This window comes from Diabrotica virgifera, chromosome 9 (assembly GCF_917563875.1).
Source record: "Diabrotica virgifera virgifera chromosome 9, PGI_DIABVI_V3a".
NCBI lineage: Eukaryota > Metazoa > Arthropoda > Insecta > Coleoptera > Chrysomelidae > Diabrotica > Diabrotica virgifera.
The window spans coordinates 175,138,635-175,159,392 of NC_065451.1; the positions used below are offsets into that span (position 1 = coordinate 175,138,635).

A 20,758-nucleotide genomic window follows, 5' to 3' on the forward strand; every position below is an offset into this window, starting at 1 on the left:
CCAACAAAAATTGATATGACAAAGTATTAACTTATAATAATTCTTCTTGCTTATGCGTCTTATTCAATTTCTAAAGATGTCTTGTCGGAATAAACACGTTCTAACGGTACGTCGGCTAATCTAATCACCCTACCTATTCTTTTCTCAGAAGGGTTTGAACATAATAATGAAAGCCAACTTTCTAGGCAAAATGTCTATTGCTAAGTACTAATAAACATTTCAATATACAATAAACTCTATGCAAATTTAGTTTATTTACTATTATGCAAATTACACTGTTATCTTCCTGGGTGGCTAAATCCTTCAGGTAGATGACACCCTCGAGGTATTAATTAGTCTTAAATACTACTCCGAAGTGAACATACTTGTTAAACCTAATTTTAATTGAATGTGCTGAAGTTTAAAAAAAAACTAAAATCCAACTCCACAAGAAGTTATTTCCAACGGAATTAGCTTTCTTCTCTCTATGTATAGAGCACCTAAAAAAACTGCGTGCTTAGATAAGTTTCGACATGCGTGTTTCTTTAAAAATACTCGAAATAAAAAACAAGTGCAATTATCTTATCTTCCTCCAACCTCAGCGGCTGCTCATCAACATCTTTTCGGGTATATTACCAAGTTCAAGTGTGGCTTGGTTATCAGCTAGATCCAAAAGACTGGGGATGGAAATTAGTCGACAGTTCATTAGAACCAATTCAAACTTTACTCCCACCTGCGCCGAAAAAACTCCTGAACACAATTTTTTGCAACTGTAAAAAGGGATGTAGCGCTAAATGTGGATGCAAAAAAGTTTGACTGTTTTGTTCGGTAGCATGCACTAATTGTCAAAACTTACAATTGGGGCAATTTACTTGCACCCAGGATGAACAACATTGATGTTCACAACGTGTTTGTAGACTTCAAACAGGCATACGACTCAGTCAAAAGGAACAAACTATACTATATATTGGCTGAATTGGCAATACCACACAAGTTAATAAGACTCATTAAAGCCACAATGGATGAAACTCAGGCATGTGTACGAATACAAAACCACCGGACAGACTTTTTTAACATTTCGCAGGGACTAAAACAGGGAGATGGGCTGGCCCCAACATTGTTTAACCTGGCACTGGAGTATGCGGTTAGGCAAATGCAAACTGGACGAGGAAATCTACTGACCAACCGAACGGTTCAACTGGCCGCTTATGCTGATGATATTAATATTATGAGTAGAACATCAACAGGAGCACAGGAAACATATGCAGAGTTAAAAACACAAACAAAAATGCTAGGTCTGGAAATTAACACAGAAAAAACAAAAATAATGACTCAGACGAGAAGAAATATAGTCCCAGAAAACATTATACATGAAGATGACATTGAAACGGTTGAAAAGTTTACATACCTGGGAGTAGAAATATATGCCGACGGATCAGAAGATGGAGAAATAAGGAAGAGAATAACGCAGGCAAACAGAGCTTATTTTGCCCTCTCCCATATATTTCGGTCAAAAAGTGTCCACCGAAATACAAAGATGAGAATCTATAAAATCTTAATTCGACCAATAACATGCTATGGCAGTGAAGTCTGGGTGCTGAAAGAAACATCCAAAAACAAACTCGACACATTCGAAAGGAAAGTACTTAGGAGAATACTAGGACCTGTGAGGGAAAACGGAATCTTCAGAAGTCGATACAACAACGAGCTTTATCAACTTTATAAGGAAACGCCCCTGTCAGACTTCATTAGATTACAAAGATTGCAATGGGCCGGACATGTGATAAGAATGGGAGAGGATAGGCTACCAAAACGAGCACTGAATGCTAGAATGCAAGGAAAGAGACCGGTTGGGAAGCCACGAAAGCGCTGGGAAGACACAGTAAACAGCGACGCACAAGCCCTTTTAGGAGTCCGTGTATGGAGAAGAGCAGCCACAGACAGGCAAGGGTGGAGGCAAAAAATAAAGGAGGCCAAGGCTCAATTTGGGCTGTAGTGCCGTAGAAGAAGAAGAAGGATGAACAAGAGAAAGAAGAACAACAAGAAGACAAGAAGAAGAAGAAGAAGAACTAGAAGGTGAAGAAGAAGAAGAACAAGGAGAAGAGGAAGCAGAAGTACCTATTAGAAAATTATGAACCAGTTGGATAAATGTCCCTTTTTCTTTTAATTTAAACCGCTTTTTATAACTTTTATCATTTTTAAACCTTGCCAATATCAATTCTTCAATAGCTTCAAATTAAACAGAATCGTAACAGATCCGTGGAATAGGCCTACTAGGGAAACCACGTTAAAAAACGCGCTAAGTACACTACCTCAAAGGTGATGTGGAAAAGTGAGCGCATATTATGACGATTACAACTTTTTGAATCGTTGATCTCAAAAACGGTGGCTCTTAGGAAAAAAAGTAATGACATTTTTTATAGATAATTATCTAATCTACATTTTTTGTAAGAACTAATTTTATGATAAAACTTACCGTTTCGCTGAAATTCGTTAAAAACTATATTTGGTGACCTTTGACCCCGCGTAAATTTTTTAGCTCGGGTCGGATTTACGAGGACTTTTTAGATTTCATTTATGATGGTATTTTGAACAATCCTGCCAATTTTCAGCTTGATGGTAATTTTTGTATCCTCAGATGTGTAAGTTGACCGGAGTAAGTCCATTCATTGTAAGACGACAAAGTACTACAGGGCTACTCCATATCCTCTACTCCATTCAAAATATTCCTGGAAAAATCCTGAAATCATGGAAAAGAAAGTACGAAGGAACGGGCATACCAGTAAGGAACGAATATCTATATACCCTAAGTTTTACTGACGAACAAATAGTGATCGCACAAGACGAAGATGACCTCACTTTTATGATAAGAAAACTGGAACAGAAATATACAAAGAATGGGATGGAGAATACAGAAATATGACAGCTGGAAATAAACGAAGGTAAACAAAGCAGAGGAACAGGCAAGTACAAGTATTTAGGTTTCATAATATCAAACAAAGGAACAACTGCTGAAGAAGATATAAAAAAATAGACAAGGACAAACAAGAGACTGTATACGAAAATTGAACCCTGTACTGTGGGATAAGAACATCAGCGGAAAAACAAAAAGAAGAATATATAACGCCATGACAAGAAGTATCCTCACTTACGGGTGTCAATATATCTTATTTCAGAAAACCAAAAACAAAATAACGAGCAACAGAGATGGAATTCCTAAAGAGAAGCTGCAGAGTAACAAGAATAGAGTAACTAGAGATAGAATAAAAAATAACATAGAGATTAAGAGAAGAATGGGAGTGAACTCAGATATAATAGACTACATCGAGAAAAAGAGATTAACCTGGTACGGACATGTCAGAAGAGCAGACCAAAATCGTTGGATAAATAGAATAACAGAGTGGAGCCCGATTGGAAAAAGGAAGAGAGACAGACTCCGAAGATCCTTCAGAGATGAAGTGGACGAAGCAATGGAGAGAAGAAATCCATAGGAAGGGGACTGGCAAAACAGAAAGAACTGGAGAGAACGGTTGAGTGAAAGAATACAAAGAAAACTGTGGAAATCTTGTGGAAAAGAAGGAAGGACTGTGGGGTAGAGAGAGAACTTAAAAAAAGAAAGGTTTGGGTAAAGAAGACACGATGAATAGAAATGAGTGGCAAAGAAGAGTAAGGAACAGCCACCTCTGAAAAGGGAAAGGCTAAGGAGAGACATGATTTTTATTGGATTTTAATATTAATTATAAAACTAAACAATAAAAAAATTATATTAACATAGTGAGAAATCTCTTATCAGAACCAACTTGCTGTGGTAACATTAGATGGAAATATCCCGCATGCGCATCAGACAAATAGAGGAGTGAGACAGGGTTGTGTACTTTCACCATTACTATTTCATATATATACTCTGAAGAATTATTTACACAAGCACCTGAAAACTGTACAGAATGGTCAAGATAAATGGTGAAAACGTAGATAACATTTGCCGACGATACAGTCATTATTGCTGAAAGTGAGAAAGACCTGCAGACGCTACTAAACACAATTTGCGATACTGGGGAACCGTTTGGTTTAACAATAAACATAAATAAAACGAAAACCATGTTTGTCAGTTCTTCTTCTTAACGTGCCCTATCAAGTCCCCTTGACCTTGGCGATTAACATGGGGAATCTGTCTCTGTCTCGAGCTATCCTAAATAGTTGTTCTGCTTTCTTTATGCCTGTCCACTCCCTGATATTCTTCAACCAAGAGGCCTGTTTTCTACCAATTCCTCTGCGTCCTTCGATTTTACCCATCATAATAAGTTGAAGAATATTATACCGGTCTCCCCTTACTACGTGTCCAAAATAGGCCATCTTTCTATATTTGATGTTATCAAGCAGCTCGCGGGCAGCATTTGCTCTCTTAAGGACTGCCACATTTGTCAGCATAGCCGTCCATGGTATTTTCAGTATACGTCTGTGCAGCCACATTTCAAAGGCCTCCAAACGATTAATGGTGGATATTTTTAATGTCCATGCTTCGACACCATACAAGAGAACTGACCAAATGTAACATTTAATCATGCGCTTTCGAAGTTGAAGTTGTCAGTAAGAGCGGTAAAGTCATCACAAGGATCCAGATAAAAAATGAAGATATTGAACAAGTGGACAAAATAAAATACTAGGAGTCGAAACGGAAGATCTAAATCCGAAATCAGAAATTTGATCAAGAATAGAGCAATCAAGAGCAGCCTTTTTGAAGATGGATTTCTGAGTATCCAAAGACTCAATCTGTAAATCTGATATCGGATGGTCAAATGTTATATTCACTCTATTCTTCTTTATGGTGCCGAAGCTTGGACAGTTAATGTTAGATGGACCAATTAATGAGAAGGCTGGAAGCTTGTGCGATGTGGCTTTTTAGGAGAATTTTGGAAATACCATGGATCGATCATATTACGAACGAAATGGTGTTGCACAGAATGGGAAGAGACAGAGAACTTTTGACCGCAATTAAAAGGAGAAAGACAGCATGTTTGTTGCAGCTGATTATGAAAGTTAAAATCGAAGGAAAAAGGAGTCCTGGTAGATGACAAATATCCTAACTGATCGATGACTGGACCGGGTAAACGCACAAACGCTTTTAAGTAAAGCAGAAGATAGAGACGAATTTGCATTTGCAACCTTCAAGTCGGCACTAGAAGAAGATAAAACTAAAATAATACTTACATCAAGACTGGCTAGGCAATACCAACAGAAAACATGTTTGCATCTCTTACACATCATTTGAGCACAGCCTTCGTCTTTCTCTATAGGAACGTTACACATGGGGCAGCACTTGATGAGATCCGAATCGAATGGTATGCCAGGCTCTTCGGTTTTGCCTTCTTTCGACAACTGCTTGCCGTATTCTTCGCAGGAAAGGCCCTCGTGCCATTCCAGCTTGCAATTACTGCAGAACTCGTTGGTACACGTCGGACAGAAGACGCCCTGTGGAGAGCATTTCTGTTGAGGGCACATGCTGCAGACGGTTTCGCAGCCCGCACGGGGACACCACGTACGGTTCTTATCTAATTCTACTTCTGCAAGAAATAAGAATACGTTATTTACAAATATGGATACATTAGGCTATTGATTATGTATTTTAGAAAGGAATTACAACGTTAACGGGGTTTTATTGTTTTATATAGTCAATGGACCTTTAATGGAAAAAACCACGGAGTGCTACCATTTAAAGGGGTGCGTTTTTGAGAAAGGGGTGAATTAGTCCCTAAGCACAGGGTGGATTAGGGTGAGTTCTATGCCCTTTTGGTACAAACATGTCTACAGGAAAATTGTTCTAGGTTAAATTTACTATCGAAATATCACATTTTAAAGTCAAAAGTATTTTTTTACAAAAATATATTCAAAAGAAAAGCAAGTAAAAAACACGAACGATAGCAAACTTGTTTTTTGCCCCATAACTTTTTTCCACGGGGATAAAGGTATAGGCATTGCTTCACAGAAAAAAAAAACTACCATCCTTCCTCTTTAAAATGACGTTTAGTAGAAGTTTCGAGGATTTATAGTTTCCGAAATATGATTTTTCAAAATTCGCCGCTCACAGCAATTTTGGGCCATTTTCTCCATTATTTCGCAAACATTGTTCTGTAACTTTTTTCTGCGTAGCTTTAGGTATTTGCTATGTCACATTTAATAGGAAGAAAAGTCAATTACCTTTAAAATGGTCTTATGTAGGAGGCTGTTTAATTATTTTTAAGTAAGATATGGTTCTTCAAAGTTTTATACATTTAATGATTTTTGATATATTTCACGATTATTTTTAAATTTCTCATTATAACTTTTTTTATTGTTTATTTAGGTATATACATTGTGCAAATAAAAAAGAAAGCTTATGCAAATAAAAAAGAAAGCTTATTTTCTTTACTTTAAAATGATGTATTGTAAAAAATTCTAGGACTATCTTTAAACAAGATATGCTTTTTCAAAATGTGACATATACACATGCAATAGGTCCCACTAAGTTATAACCATAATATGGAAAACTTTTTATTATTAACTTTATGGAAAAAATTATTCGTTATAAAATACTCTGCATAGTGTAAATCCTAAGATGCAATCATCAGATATAAAATTTTATCAATATTGTACGAGGTATGTTAAAAAATATGAAGTTCGCTCAAGAATAAAGAGTAAAGTGCCTTTATTATATTTCAGAATATCGAAAAGTGTTATAACGAAAAGTTATTTGGAATTAAAAATTATGTTATAATATGCAATTATATTCTTCTAATTGAAAAAAATAAAAAAATTTAAAATTTTTCTCAAATTACGGGTACTTTTGGATATTCTACTGATATCTTGTTTAAAAATAGTCCTAAAATGTTTTGCAATACACCATTTTAAAGTAAAGAAAATAAGCTTTTTTATTCCACAATGTATATACCTACCTAAACGTAGAAGAAAAATAGTCATAATGAGGAATTTAAAAAATAATCCTAAAAAATATCAAAAATCATTAAAAGTATAAAACCTTAAAAAAGCATAACTTGCTTAAAAATAATCGTATAACTATACAATAGAATAGACCATTTTAAAGGTAATTTACTTCTCTTTCTACTAAATGTACCATTGTATATACCTAGAAATGCGTAGAAAAAAGTTACAGAACAATGTTTGCGAAATAATGGGGAAGATGGCCCAAAAATGCTGTGAGCGGCGAACTTTGAAAAATCCTATTTTAGAAACTATAAATCCTAGAAACTTCTACCAAACATCGTTTTACAGAGGAAGGATGAAAATTATTTTTCGCTGAAGCAATGCCTATACCTATATCTCCGTGGAAAAATATTATGGGGCAAAAAACAATATTGCTTTTTTTGTGTTTATTTCTTGCTTTTCTTTTGAATGCATTTTTGTAAAAAAAATATTTTTGACTTTAAAATGTAATATTTCGATGGTAAATTTAACCTGGAACAGTTTGCCTGTAGACGTGTTTGTAACAAAAGTGCATAGAACTCACCCTAATTTACCCTGTGCCTAGGGACTAATTCACCCCTTTCTCAAAAACGCACCCATTTAAATGGTAGCACTCCATTAACCATATGAGACAATAAAATCTCGTTAACGTTGTAGTTCCTTTTAGCTTTCTTATTTTGAACATAATCAATAGCCTACATATATAAATAAGTATAAAATAACGAGAAACTTAAACGATTTAAGTAAAAATAAAAATCTAAAAAATTTTAGGTCGGAAACAAATTCTAATCTTCACCTGCACCCCATCCTTCTATAATTTGCAAGGGAAAAGGGCGATAAATGGATAGACGAAGGGAATCTAAAATATGCATTCCACAACACATCAATTTATCTAGGTAAATATCAAAAGAATGTTGATTCCTAGTATTCAATCCGTGAGTAAGAACGAAGGTAAATGAAAACAGTTAGGATTTAATTTCGTTTCAGAGACCACCACCATCTGTTTATGTACCGGGTGTCCCAATAAGAATGGCTCTCAGCCATATCTCAGGAACCGTTTATGGTAGAGCTTTGGGAAAAAAATGTATAACAAAAGTTGCCTCGGGAAAAACCTGGAAATTATTTTCATAATTGTAAGTCCCCCGCTAGAGGGCGTAATTGAATATCAAAAATTAAAAAATCAAAATTTTACAAAATTTACCTAATGAAAGGGCACTGGAAATCCGGTCATCGTGTTCTTCATAAAATTCTGCGCATTTTTGATTTTACAAGTTTAAGTCTTCCTTTGCAAATAAGAGGTGGGGTAAGTGGAAACCTTGTTATGAAAAAATGGCTGTAAGTCCGGTTCTGCTGAATCGATTTTTGCAAACTTGGTCTCGTTGAAAACAGTTCTTTTTCGTCAATGTAAGAGTTATAATTTCGAAACAACCTAATAAGTAATATGCCAGCTAGGGGGCGCTATTTTACCATTTTCAGAAATCTAGTTTTTTAAAAACAAATGTGCATTTTTAATCCTGTATTACAAAATTAGACCAAATTAGCAACAGAATAGCCAAAACCGCATATCGATACCTTTTTTCTATCTCGAGATATCTTAAGAAACGTATAAAGGCGAAGATGATCAAAATTGCACCAGGCTAGATTCAGTTTTGGGTTCAGCAATTAGAAGGATATAACTCAAAAATCATTCAGTCAAATTTTCACGTACCTAGGTGCTTCTGGGGGTCCACTATGAAAAAAAAAGTTCTTTTAAAAATTTTTTTCAGGCGATATAGCTTTAAAATAATGTTTTTGTTTGATTTTTTTCCATTCTTTCGAATGGTATAGACATAATTGTCAACTTCAACGTGCAAAATACCTAAATATCGAAAAAATTGTTTTTGGCATTCTTCTGAAGTTCACAACCTCAACAACATGCAGCTAAATTAATGATCGTTTATATTTATACAGGGTGTAACAAAAATACAGGTCATAAATTATACCACATATTCTGGGACCAAAAATAGTTCGATTGAACCTAATTTACCTTAGTACAAATGTGCACATAAAAAAGTTACAGCCCTTTGTAGTTACAAAATTAAAATCGATTTTTTCCAATATATCGAAAAGAGATTTTTTATTGAAAATGGACATGTGGTATTCTTATGGCAGTAATATCTTAAGAAAAAATTAAAATGAAATTTGGACACCCCATAAAAATTTTATGGGGGTTTTGTTCCTTTAAACCCCCCCAAACTTTTGTGTACGTTCGGATTTAATTATTATTGTAGTACCATTAGTTAAACACAATGTTTTAAAAACTTTTTTGCCTCTCAGTACTTTTTCGAAAAATCAGTTTATATCGAGATATTTTGAATATTTGTCAAATCCGCCACATATTTGTATATGGTTAAGTACGATTATGGAGGTTGGGTAATAATATGAACATCTATTTATGATTTACTTTTAGGTATATTTTGAACCATATTAAAAAAGAAGCCACATCTCGATAAAAGATGCCTTATCGAAAAAATACAAAGAGGCAAAAAGTTCTAAAAACACTGTGTTTAACTAATGGTATCGCAGTAATAGTTTAATTGGAACGTACACAAACATTTGGGGGGTTTAAAGGAACAAAACCCCCATAAAATTTTTATGTAAACATATTTAAAAAGAAGCTGCAACTCGATAAAAACTGCCTTATCGAAAAAATACTAGGAGGCAAAAAAGTTTTAAAAATCTTTAGTTCAACTAATGGTACCACAAAAATAATTTAATTGGAACGTACACAAAAGTTTGGGAGGGTTTAAGGGAACAAAACACCCATAAAACTTTTATGGGGTGCACAAATTTCACTATAATTTTTCTTTAAGATGTTCCTGCCATAAGAATGCCACATGTCCATTTTCAATAAAACATCTCTAATAGTTTTCGATATATTCGAACAAATCGATTTTCATTTTGTAACTTCAAAGGGCTGTAACTTTTTTATGCGCATATTTGTACTAAGGTAAGTTAGGTTCATTCGAACTATTTTTGGTCCCAGAATATGTGATTTAATTTATGACCTGTATTTTTGTTACACCCTGTATATGTATTACTACTTATACAATCAAAATCAGCTATTAAAACTATTATTATTTTCCTAAAACATGCTCAAAAACCCAAAAATCCCGTTTTTCGGCGTTTTTAGAGCTTCACGGTACGATACAATATCGATACTTTTTAAGTATTGAGTATTGTATTGTATTGGTTATGCCAATGAAGTATCGTATCGAGTATCGATATCGGCAATACTTTCTTATAAAAATATCGTATTGATATTGATTTCGATACGATATCGATACAATACTCGATAAAATATTGACATAAAAAGGATTATACATCTGAGCTGTGTAGGCCCTTTATGCCTTTATGACATTATTCTAAAAATATTACGAATATTGCTTATAACTTATATGTATATTCTTATAAAGATTGAATATGGCTGAATGCTTCTTTGAAAGTCGACAAATACTAATTCTGTATTGTTTAAAAACTACTTTTGAAAATATAGGGAAATCCCGGAAATTCGGAATAAATCGCAATTCAGTATTTGTTAAAAATTATTTTTAAGTCATCATCACTTACTTCCATAATATTGCCACAAATGCCACATGATATAAACAGAGTAATCATAACAGACATTTACTCACTCTCAAGAATTTTAAGTTCATGCACTCAAGTGTAAAATATTATAACAGCTGATGCTTGGGTTGCAGATCACTTAAACTTTTATGTAATAAATAATTATGATCTAAATACCTATTCCACAAAATTTAATCAAACAACTGTGGCGTTTTATTTTTTTTTCTCGATATCAATATTTTCAATAATATCGAGGCAAGCGTATCGACAATACAAGAGTATTGTATTGATTTCAGATAATGAGTATCGTATCGTCATTAATATTGCTAAGGTATGTATTGTATCGGTATCGTATTGGTTTTCGATACGATATCAATAAAATATCGATATTTTTATCGAACATCGTGAAACTCTAGTTTTTAGTAAAAAACCTCAAAAATCTGTCAAAAGATAATTTTTTAAGGTTTGAAAAATTAAATTTTTGTTGTGATCGATAGTTAGTGATTTTTTAGTTACTTACATCCTTTCGAATTGCTAAACCCAAAACCGAATCGAGCCTGATGCAATTTTGATCATCTTATCCCGCTATAGCCTTTATACGTTTCTTAAGATATCTCGAGATAGAAAAAAGGTATCGACAAGCGGTTTTCGCTATTCTGTTGCTAATTTGTTCTAATTTTGTAATACAGCATTAAAAATGCACATTTGTATTTAATAGTTTTCAAAGAAGATAAAATAGCGCCTCCTAGCTGGCATATTACTTATTAGGCTGTCTGAAGAAATTATAATTCTTACATTGACGAAAAAGAGCTGTTTTCGACGAGACCAACTTAGCAAAAATCGATTCAGCAGAACCGGACTTACAGCCATTTTTTCATAACAAGGTTCCCACTCACACCCACCTCTTATTTGCAAAGGTAGACTTAAACTTGTGAAATCAAAAATGCGCAGAATTTTATGAAGAATACGATGCTCGGATTTCCAGTGCCCTTTCATTAGGTAAATTTTGTAAAAGTTTGATTTTTCAATTTCTGATATTCAATTACGCCCTCTAGCGGTGGACTTACAATTATGAAAATAATTTCCAGGCTTTTACCGAGGCAACTTTTGTTATACATTTTTTTTTCCAAAGCTGTACTATAAACGGTTCCTGAGATGTGGGCGAAAGCCATTTTTATTGGATACCCGGTACATTTAGACCTCTTGATCTCCTCAGAACAGCCCGTGGTCTCCTCTGAATCGAAAACAAAACATTTTAGAAAATGTGATATACCTCCTTGTTCCACTTAGGTCTTCAATTATTTTTAAATACTAACCTCTATTAAGTCGATACTTTTTATGTTTTTCTAATAAATCATTTCCAGCCAGTCTTTTTATCTCTTCTTCATCTAAAACACCCTGAGACGGACATTGTGCATCAGGACATGAAATATCATATGCTCCTTGGCCTATCTCGAATTCTACATAAGCCTTCATACACTAAAACAAAGAAAAAATAAATTAGTTTTAATTCTAATATAATAATTATAAAAAATAAAAGATATATAAAATTATAAGTGTAAAATTATACAGGGTAGCGAGAAAGTATGGAAACGCGGTAATTTCTCGGAAACCGCTAGAACAATTTTATAGATTTTGGTGAGTAAGGGTATTCTAATGCGGCCGATATTATAGTGGTAGGTAATTACCTGATTTTCTAGGTTCAAAAACACAAGTAAAAACTCCGAAGTGCCTAAATTCAAGCCCAAACCTTATTTGATCAGAAACCGATAAGTAATTTGGGCTTGGTAAGAAGGTTTGAACTTAAATTTAGGTACATTGTGATTTTAAAAATTATTTTTATCTACTCTATCTCATATTATGTATAAGTTTTTAGTTTGTGAACACTGTCATTATAGATAGCAGTGCGTGAAGGATTTAAAGTGTGCGTGAAGTAACAATGTATTTTAAATGGGATTTACTTTTTCGCACTGTTTTTTGGCACACTTTCATAAATTCAAATATCCTTAACTTTCGCGTTGTCATGGTGACGACATGTGAGCAATAAATTACAACAAAAGTTTTGACAGTTTTGTGGTTTGAAAGAAGTTGGAATTTTTAAATGTCAAAGTTCTAAAAATTGTAGAATAGAAATGAATTCCAATGACGAAGAGTTACAGTTTTTTTATTTGTTTATCGTAGATAAAATATTGTATGAAACTGTGCGTGAAGTACTTTTTGCGAACTTACGCGATGTATAGCACTCGCTCCGCTGTCGCTCGTGCTCTAAACATCGCGTGCGTTCACAAAAATCATACTTCACGAACTGTTTCATAAATAACTATTTTACTTGTGTTTTTGAACCTTAAAAATCGTTATTTTTCAATTTTTTTCAGTTTTAAATTGTTTATAACTCGGAAAAAATTAACTTTAGAGAAAAATTACAAAATACCTATTTTGTTCCCAATTATCCAAAGAACCTAAAATAATGTCTGTCCAGGACAAAAAAATTGATTTTTATAATTTGTTTAAAATTTTTTATTTTTTAATAAATGTATTATTATTCTTCCATTTGAAATATGAAAGTTCATTAGATTTCCAGAAAAACAATGTAATTACCACTATAATATCGGCCGCATTAGAACACCCCTACCCACCAAAATCTATAAAAATCGTTTTAGCGGTTTCCGAGAAATTACCGTGTTTCCATACTTGCTCGCTACCCTGTATATTATAATAATGTATGTATATTACTGCAAGGTTACTGCACACGTCTCGATTTTTCGAACGACGTAAAATGGGATTTCGGGCCGTGGATAATACACTAAGGCCACGGCTCCACGGGCGGGAAATTGACGCTAGCAGTAGCAGTAAAATGAACTTAAGGTTGCGCGGAACGGAATAGGGATAGCCGAACTATACCGACTACAGGACTTGTGCGTAGTCGGTTCAGTTCGGTTATTCCCATTCCGTTCCGCGGAACCTTAAGTTCATTTTACTGCTACTGCTAGCGTCAATTTCCCGCCCGTGGAGCCGTAGCCTAAGAATCAAAATTAACGCACCACCTTAAAAATGGGACATGTTTGACGTCTCGTATTTTCTAAACCTGTTGTCCGATTTGAGTGATTTTTTTAGTAAATTATAGCCTTATTCTTCAATAATATCAATGTAATAATATTATTACTAAACAGGTAAGTGTCATTGTATACCGGGTGTAACAATGATAGTGTGTTTTTTCCTCAAAGTTTAAAACACCCTGTGGAATATTCTAGCGTATATAAAATATTGAAATTAAAACTCAACTATAGCCTTAGGCTTTCTTAACATTTTGCTCTTTGATTTATTCGCTTATGTGTGATAATAAAACAGTTAGGTACTTTAACAACTAGCCATGTTATTCATCAATACAGGGTGTTTCTAATTAAGTGCAACAAACTTTAAGGGGTAATTCTGCATGAAAAAATAATGACCGTTTGCTTTATAAACATATGTTCACAAATGCTTCGTTTCCGAGATACGGGATGTTGCATTTTTTCTTACAAACTTACTTTATTTATCGCTCTAAAAATGGTTGAGATATGCAAATGAAATTTGGTAGGTTTTAAGAGGTAGTTATTGCGCATTTTTTGACATACAATTAAGAATTTTATACTCACCATTGGCGTGCATACGGGTATAAACATTTTCGATACATCCTGTATGCACGCCAATGGTGATTATAAAGTTCTTAATTGTATGCCAAAAAATGAACAATAACTACCTCTTAAAATTTACCAAATTTCATTTGCATATCTCAACCGATTTTAGAGCAATAAATAAATCGTCAGTTTATAAGAAAAAACTCAACATCCCGTATCTCGAAAACGAAGCATTTGTGGACATATGTTTATAAAGCAAACGGTCATTATTTTTTCATTTTTCAAACCCCTTAAAGTTTGTCGCACTTATTTAGAAAGCCCTGTATTGATGAATAACATGGCTAGTTGTTAAAGTAACTAACTTTTTTATTATCACACATAAGCGAATGAATCAAACAGCAAAATGTTAAGAAAGCCTAAGGCTATAGTTGAGTTTTAATTTCAATATTTTATATAAGCTAGAATATTCCACAGGGTGTTCCAAACTTTGAGGAAAAAAGCTATAATATACTAAAAAATCACTCAAATCGGACAACAGGTTTAGGAAATACGAGACATCAAAAATGTTCCATTTTTAAAGTGGTGCGTTAATTTTGATGCTTAGTGTATGACCCACATGCACGCCAATGGTGAATATAAAATTTTTAATTGTATGTCAAATAATGCACAATTTCTTAAAATTCTCTTAAAACCTACCAAATTTTATTTGCATATCTCAACCGGTTTTAGAACAATAAATAAATCGTCAGTTTGTAAGAAAAAATGCAACATCCCATATCTCGAAAACGAAGCATTTGCGGACATATGTTTAAAAAGCAAACGGTCATTATTTTTTCATGCAGATTTACCCCTTAAAGTTTGCCATACTTATTTAAAAACACCCAGTATTGACGAAAAACAAGGCTAGTTGTTAAAGTACCTAACTTACCCAACATTATTACAAATTACGAATTATTACCCAACATAAGCTAATGAATAAAAAAACAGAATGTTAAGAAAACATGAGGTTATAGTTGGGTTTTAATTTCAGTATTTTATAAATGCTACAATATTCCACAGGGTGTGGCGAACTTTGAGAAAAAAACACAGTTTGATTGGTACACCCGGTATACAATGACAATTTACCTGTCTAGCAACCATATTATTACAGCGATATTGTTAAAGAATAAGGCTATAACATACTAAAAAAATCACTTTAATCGCATAACAGGTTTAGGAAATTCGGGACATCAAAAATGACCCATTTCGTGGGTGGCCCGTTTTCTCTGACGCGCAGTGTACCGGGTGTCCACTTATATTTTCCCCCATTTTAACTGCCTATAACTTCTAAACGGCTCAAGATAGAAATATGCGGTTTTCGCTGAAATGTTTTATTTTAGTAAAAGTTTTGTCTGAATGGATTGAACTGTTTATATAGTTTTCAAATACGAAAACAAAAATGGCGGATTTTTGAAAAAAACTTTGTTGATTTAATGGAACACCCAGTATATTTTTTTGTAAATTGAAAGAAAGGTCCTTCACCTATCCAGCGATATAAAGTTTTTCAAAATCGGTTGTCAAATCATTGAGTAATTAATTTTTAAAATGAGAGGTGCAGCATGGATATCACATAACATAATATCAATTTATGTGATTTCCACATTGCATCTCTCATTTTAAAAATTAATTGCTCAGTCATTTGACAACCGATTTTAAAAATGTTTATATCGCTGGATAGGTAAATGAACGTTTTTTCAAGTTTTTAGGTAAATGACCATTTTTTATAACGCTTTTAAATAAAAAATGGCGGATTTTTGAAAAAAAAAACGTTGTTGACCTTTTTTTTTAAAACACCCAGTATACTTGTTTGTAACTTGAAAAATGGCCATTTACCTATCCAGCGATATAAAAAATTTTAAAATCGGTTGTCAAATGACTGAGCAATTAATTTTTAAAATGAGAGATGTAATGTGGAAATCACATAACATAATATCAATTTGTTTAGTCATGTTATTTAGGTATGTGACATCCACGTTGCACCTCTCATTTTAAAAATTAATTACTCAGTGATTTGACAACCGATTTTGAAAAACTTTATATCACTGGATAGGTGAATGACCTTTCTTTCAATTTACAAAAAAATATACTGGGTGTTCCATTAAAAAAAGGCAACCACGTTTTTTTCAAAAATCCGCCATTTTTTTTTCGTATTTGAAAGCGATATAAAAAATTTAATCCATTCAGACAAAACTTTTGCTAAAATAAAACATTTCAGCGAAAACCGCATATTTCTATCTTGAGCCGTTTAGAAGTTAAAGGCAGTTAAAATGGGGGAAAATATAAGTGGACACCCGGTATTTGGCACTAATAAGTTTTATTTATTTAAGACCTTCGTGACTAGATCAAATACCAAGTGTTACATATGCTTGAACTCGTATTGAAGTGAAGATTGCAATAATAATACAATATACAGAGTGTTGCATTTAAAAAACCAAACTGACTAATTATATCAGAAAATGGTAAATCTGACAACATTTCAAGCATCAAATTTGAAATCTCCATATTGCAGAATAATCGTATCCCGGCTTTTTATTCAATTGACAATAACGTCGCCTTAATTCTATAACTTGATAACTCGAAATCAGTAGTTCTGAGATAGTGACGGTTTAAGGCATCATGGGGCCCTCGGCGGCCATAAGAAGTAGGCCAGTAGGCCCCTTTACAGCGACCATTTACTTAAAACAAATTTACAGATATTTATGTTGTTTTGGGAAGTAGTTACTCCAAAAATAAATTACGACAATGTAAAAAAAATTTTTTTCTTTTTTTACTTTAGTTACTTTGCTGAAGATTTAAGTAAAATAACTGTATCTGATAATTAATTATTTATATGGGAAATAAGCCACAATTAAAATGAAAAAAATAATTTTATTAACGTTTCGACGCCCAAATCGGGTGCCGTTGTCAAAATACAAAATATTACTAAAATAAACTAAAGTGTTGTTGCTAAGCAAAAAAATTCTTCTAATAATTTATTTAATCTCACTCATTTATATTGGCAATTCAGACATATATTATACATTTTAAAGTAGAAGACTTTAAAATGATATTGTCAATATTTATGAGTTGCGTTCCTGGGACGACTTACTGAAAGATAGTTCATTCGATTACATGAAATTAACCCCAACTCAAGAATATCCGTCATAAAAAATTATAGCATGTGATATGTCTTTAAAAAGACAACCAAATGCAACGACAGTAAAATTCTCGCGTTAGAGACTTCATAGTAAATCACAAGGGAAAACCAGGAAAAACCCTGTGATACTATCCCGACATCGTAAGTATTTGGTCTTACATTAATTTACTCTCAAAAAATAATACCAAATTCTGACTTGTAACATGTTTAAATTATAAATATTATTAATAATACTAGATATATAAGTAATACTAAAATATGTACTAGCTCGATATTATTGACTTACTAATCTTGGTATTTTTTTTTTTTTTTTTTTTTCTATTGACTTCCTCTTTCAGTATGGGTAACCACATCCTACTGCATTCTACCGAGGAATTTGCGAGACAATTGGTTTCATTTAGCATAATTAGAGCCGCTTCTTTGATTTTTCTCTTTTTACTATCTGATTCTTTCAGGACTATACTTGAATCTCTCCACTGAATTCTATGTTCATTATCCCATGCGTGTTGACATATTTGAGATCTCTCAAATTCTCTATTTTTAATATAAGATTGATGTTCACTTATTCTAACGTCTAATGGTCTTGATGTTTCACCTAAATAAAATTGTTCGCATTCACAAGGTATTTTATAAATGCAATTTTTTGTTCTTTCTTGATCATTGTTAGGTTTAGTTTTAGATAGAATAGATCTCAATGTGTTTGTTGTTTTGAATGTTGTTGAAATGTTGAATTTATTTCCTATTGTTTTAAGTTTCTCGGATAGTCCTTTTATATATGGTATTGATATTTTCCTCGTATTATTTCTGGTGAATGTTGTATCTGATAAATTTATACTTGGACCTTTTAATGTTTACTAGCAGCACTAAAACGTTCTAAAATTTTGTATCACATAATGATTAAAAGAGCTATTTAATATCTACTTATTCATTTTCCTATATAATATTTGTACTGCTTTAACAGCATCAAATCTAGCTGACCATCTATATAGTATACAAGTCTTTTAACCGACATTTCGCAACAACTTCTCATTAATAGTCCATAGCTAATATGCCAAAGAAAAAAAAAGGGATATTCTGTCGATATGTGATTTTGCCCTGGGTATGAGTGCAACCTCTTCGGGGGTAAAAAAATATACATTCAAAATAAGTGCGGAAATGGATAAACTGATTAATTCTAAGTAACTTTTGTTCTATAGAGTTTTTTTACTAAATCAATACTTTTTGAGTTATTTGCGAGTGAATATATTCATTTTTTATGAATAAAAAAAACACGTTTTTAGACGGTTTTTCGCAAATAGCTCAAGAATTAAGTATTTTATCGAAAAAAATTCTTGGAAAAATATAGCATATACAAAATTTAAAAAAATGGTGTATGTGTGAAATATGTAGATCCAGTATAAGCAGAGCTGGAGCTAATGTAAAGTAGATTCTCATTCGACAAATTCCAAATCAAATATTTCAACGAAATAACCAAAAAATACACTTTTGGTGAAAACTCATCACAACTTTTTTAAAGTGTCAAAAAAGCTTTATTTTTGTTTTTTTTAACAAGTTTCAAGTATCAAAATTAAGCAAGTAAAGCTTAAATAATGTTGATTCCTTTTTTTGACGAAAAAAACTTGAAAATTTTATTATGGGATTTAAAGTAAAATTTGAAATTTTGAAAGAAAAAATATATATTTTTTTTCAAAATAACTTAAAAATTATTAGTGATACCAAAAATCTTACAGAGTAAAAACATGTAGGTTTTACTTTTCTGAATATTTCAGGAATTGGATTGCTTTTTTGGAAGATAAAAATTGGTTAAGATATGACTGTTCAAAATTTGCATACTCTGGGTAGAGAATTTTTCATATAGTTTTTATCCTTGTGGGATAGGAACTCACCGGAGGGACCGCAGACGTTCGGATACAATTAGCACCTCTTTGCAAAAACAATGATGTCGACTTTGCTAAGTAACAAGACATTTACTCAACAAACACTATTCATTACTAATTACTCATCACACTACACATTTCATTTGGGATGCTAATTAGGGGGTATTTTCACCAGTTTTTTTATCCAAAAAATGGGATCAACTTTATTTTGAGCGTATCTTGCTTACTTTTTATGCTAGAAACTTAAAAAATAATGCTTTTTTTAAATATTTAAACCAGTTATGATGAGTTTTCCATGAAAAGTGCTTCATTTTTTGATTATTTTACGATGAAATATTCGATTTGGAATTTGACGAGTAAGAACCTACTTTTCATTAGCTACAACTCTGCTTGTACTGGGCCCACAGACTGCACACCATTTTTTCACTTTTTTTTCGATAAAACACTTACTTTTGAGTTATTTGAGAAAACCGTCTAAAAACGTGTTATTTTTTGTTGAAAAATGAACATATTCACTTGCAAATAACTCGGCATGTATTGACTGGATAAAAAACTTTATTGAACAAAAGTTGCTTAGAATTGGTCAGTTTATCCACTTCTGGAAGTATTTTGACGGTATATTTTTTCACCCCCGAGAAGGGGTGGACTCAACCTTAGAGCAAAAACACACATCGGCACAATATCACTTTTTTCTTTGACATGTTAGCTATGCTTATACCAAATGTCAATTCAAGCTCTTCTTTCAAATCCAAAGGTTCTTTAAAATCCGGAGATCTTGCAATATTTTACCGTGAGTGAATGGACTATTATAAGGCCCATCGGTGGATAGAAATTGAAAAAAAACTTACCATACCAAAATAATTACCAGCTTCAAAGCAAAATTTGCTTGCAAAATTGATTACCAAATTGAGGGAATGATTAGAACATGGAATATAAAAATGCCTTTGAAGATAACTGCTTAATTTGTCTTGAAGTCGGTTGTATTTTCCTGATTTTTGACAGAAGACAAAGTAAAAAACTTAGTTTGATTGGAAATCATAAATTAACCATTCTCTTTTTTTTTGTCTCAGTTATCCCTATTTGATTTTTTTAACATTTTATTATTTTTTTAATTACTGCTTAAATAATTCAATATTAATTAATGCATTTGAGTGGGATGCGGGCCCCATCAAGTGCCCGGGCCCTAGGCGGCCGCCTAGTCCGCCTAATGGTTAATCCGGCACTGTTCTGAGATAAACGGGTTTAAAGATTTTAAAGATATTTGTGCTCCTATCATGATGTTGGTAAATACGGAATTCACTCTGCAGCTCTAAAATACTGTTCCTTAACTTTTTGGCTACTGATCTATTTAGGAATACGATGCAAATTTGTTTTCCAATATGGAAAATAACATGAAAAAGTGAAGTTATCAACTTTTAGCACTATCATTATGTTAAATTTGGTAATGTCGCATGTCGTGCCAAGTTGCATCTAAGTGAACTTTTTAACAAATCTAATATTTTAAGCATTATTTTGGTAAAAATTAGCCCTCCGCCATGGAGGTTGCC

The 20,758-nt window shown here is 32.8% G+C and overlaps 1 protein-coding gene across 3 annotated transcripts in view; it reads right to left on the reverse strand.

Moving 5' to 3' along the window:
* Positions 1–20,758, reverse strand: part of LOC126891952 (E3 ubiquitin-protein ligase RNF19A) — a 507,192-nt gene that overhangs the window by 34,325 nt on the left and 452,109 nt on the right. For all 3 annotated transcript variants that reach the window (XM_050661302.1, XM_050661301.1, XM_050661303.1), the window contains 2 exons: positions 11,859–12,021; positions 5,188–5,540 (listed from right to left, as the gene is read on the reverse strand). In XM_050661302.1, coding sequence (XP_050517259.1) covers positions 5,188–5,540; positions 11,859–12,021 — 516 coding nt within the window. The remainder of the gene's footprint in view (positions 1–5,187; positions 5,541–11,858; positions 12,022–20,758) is intronic.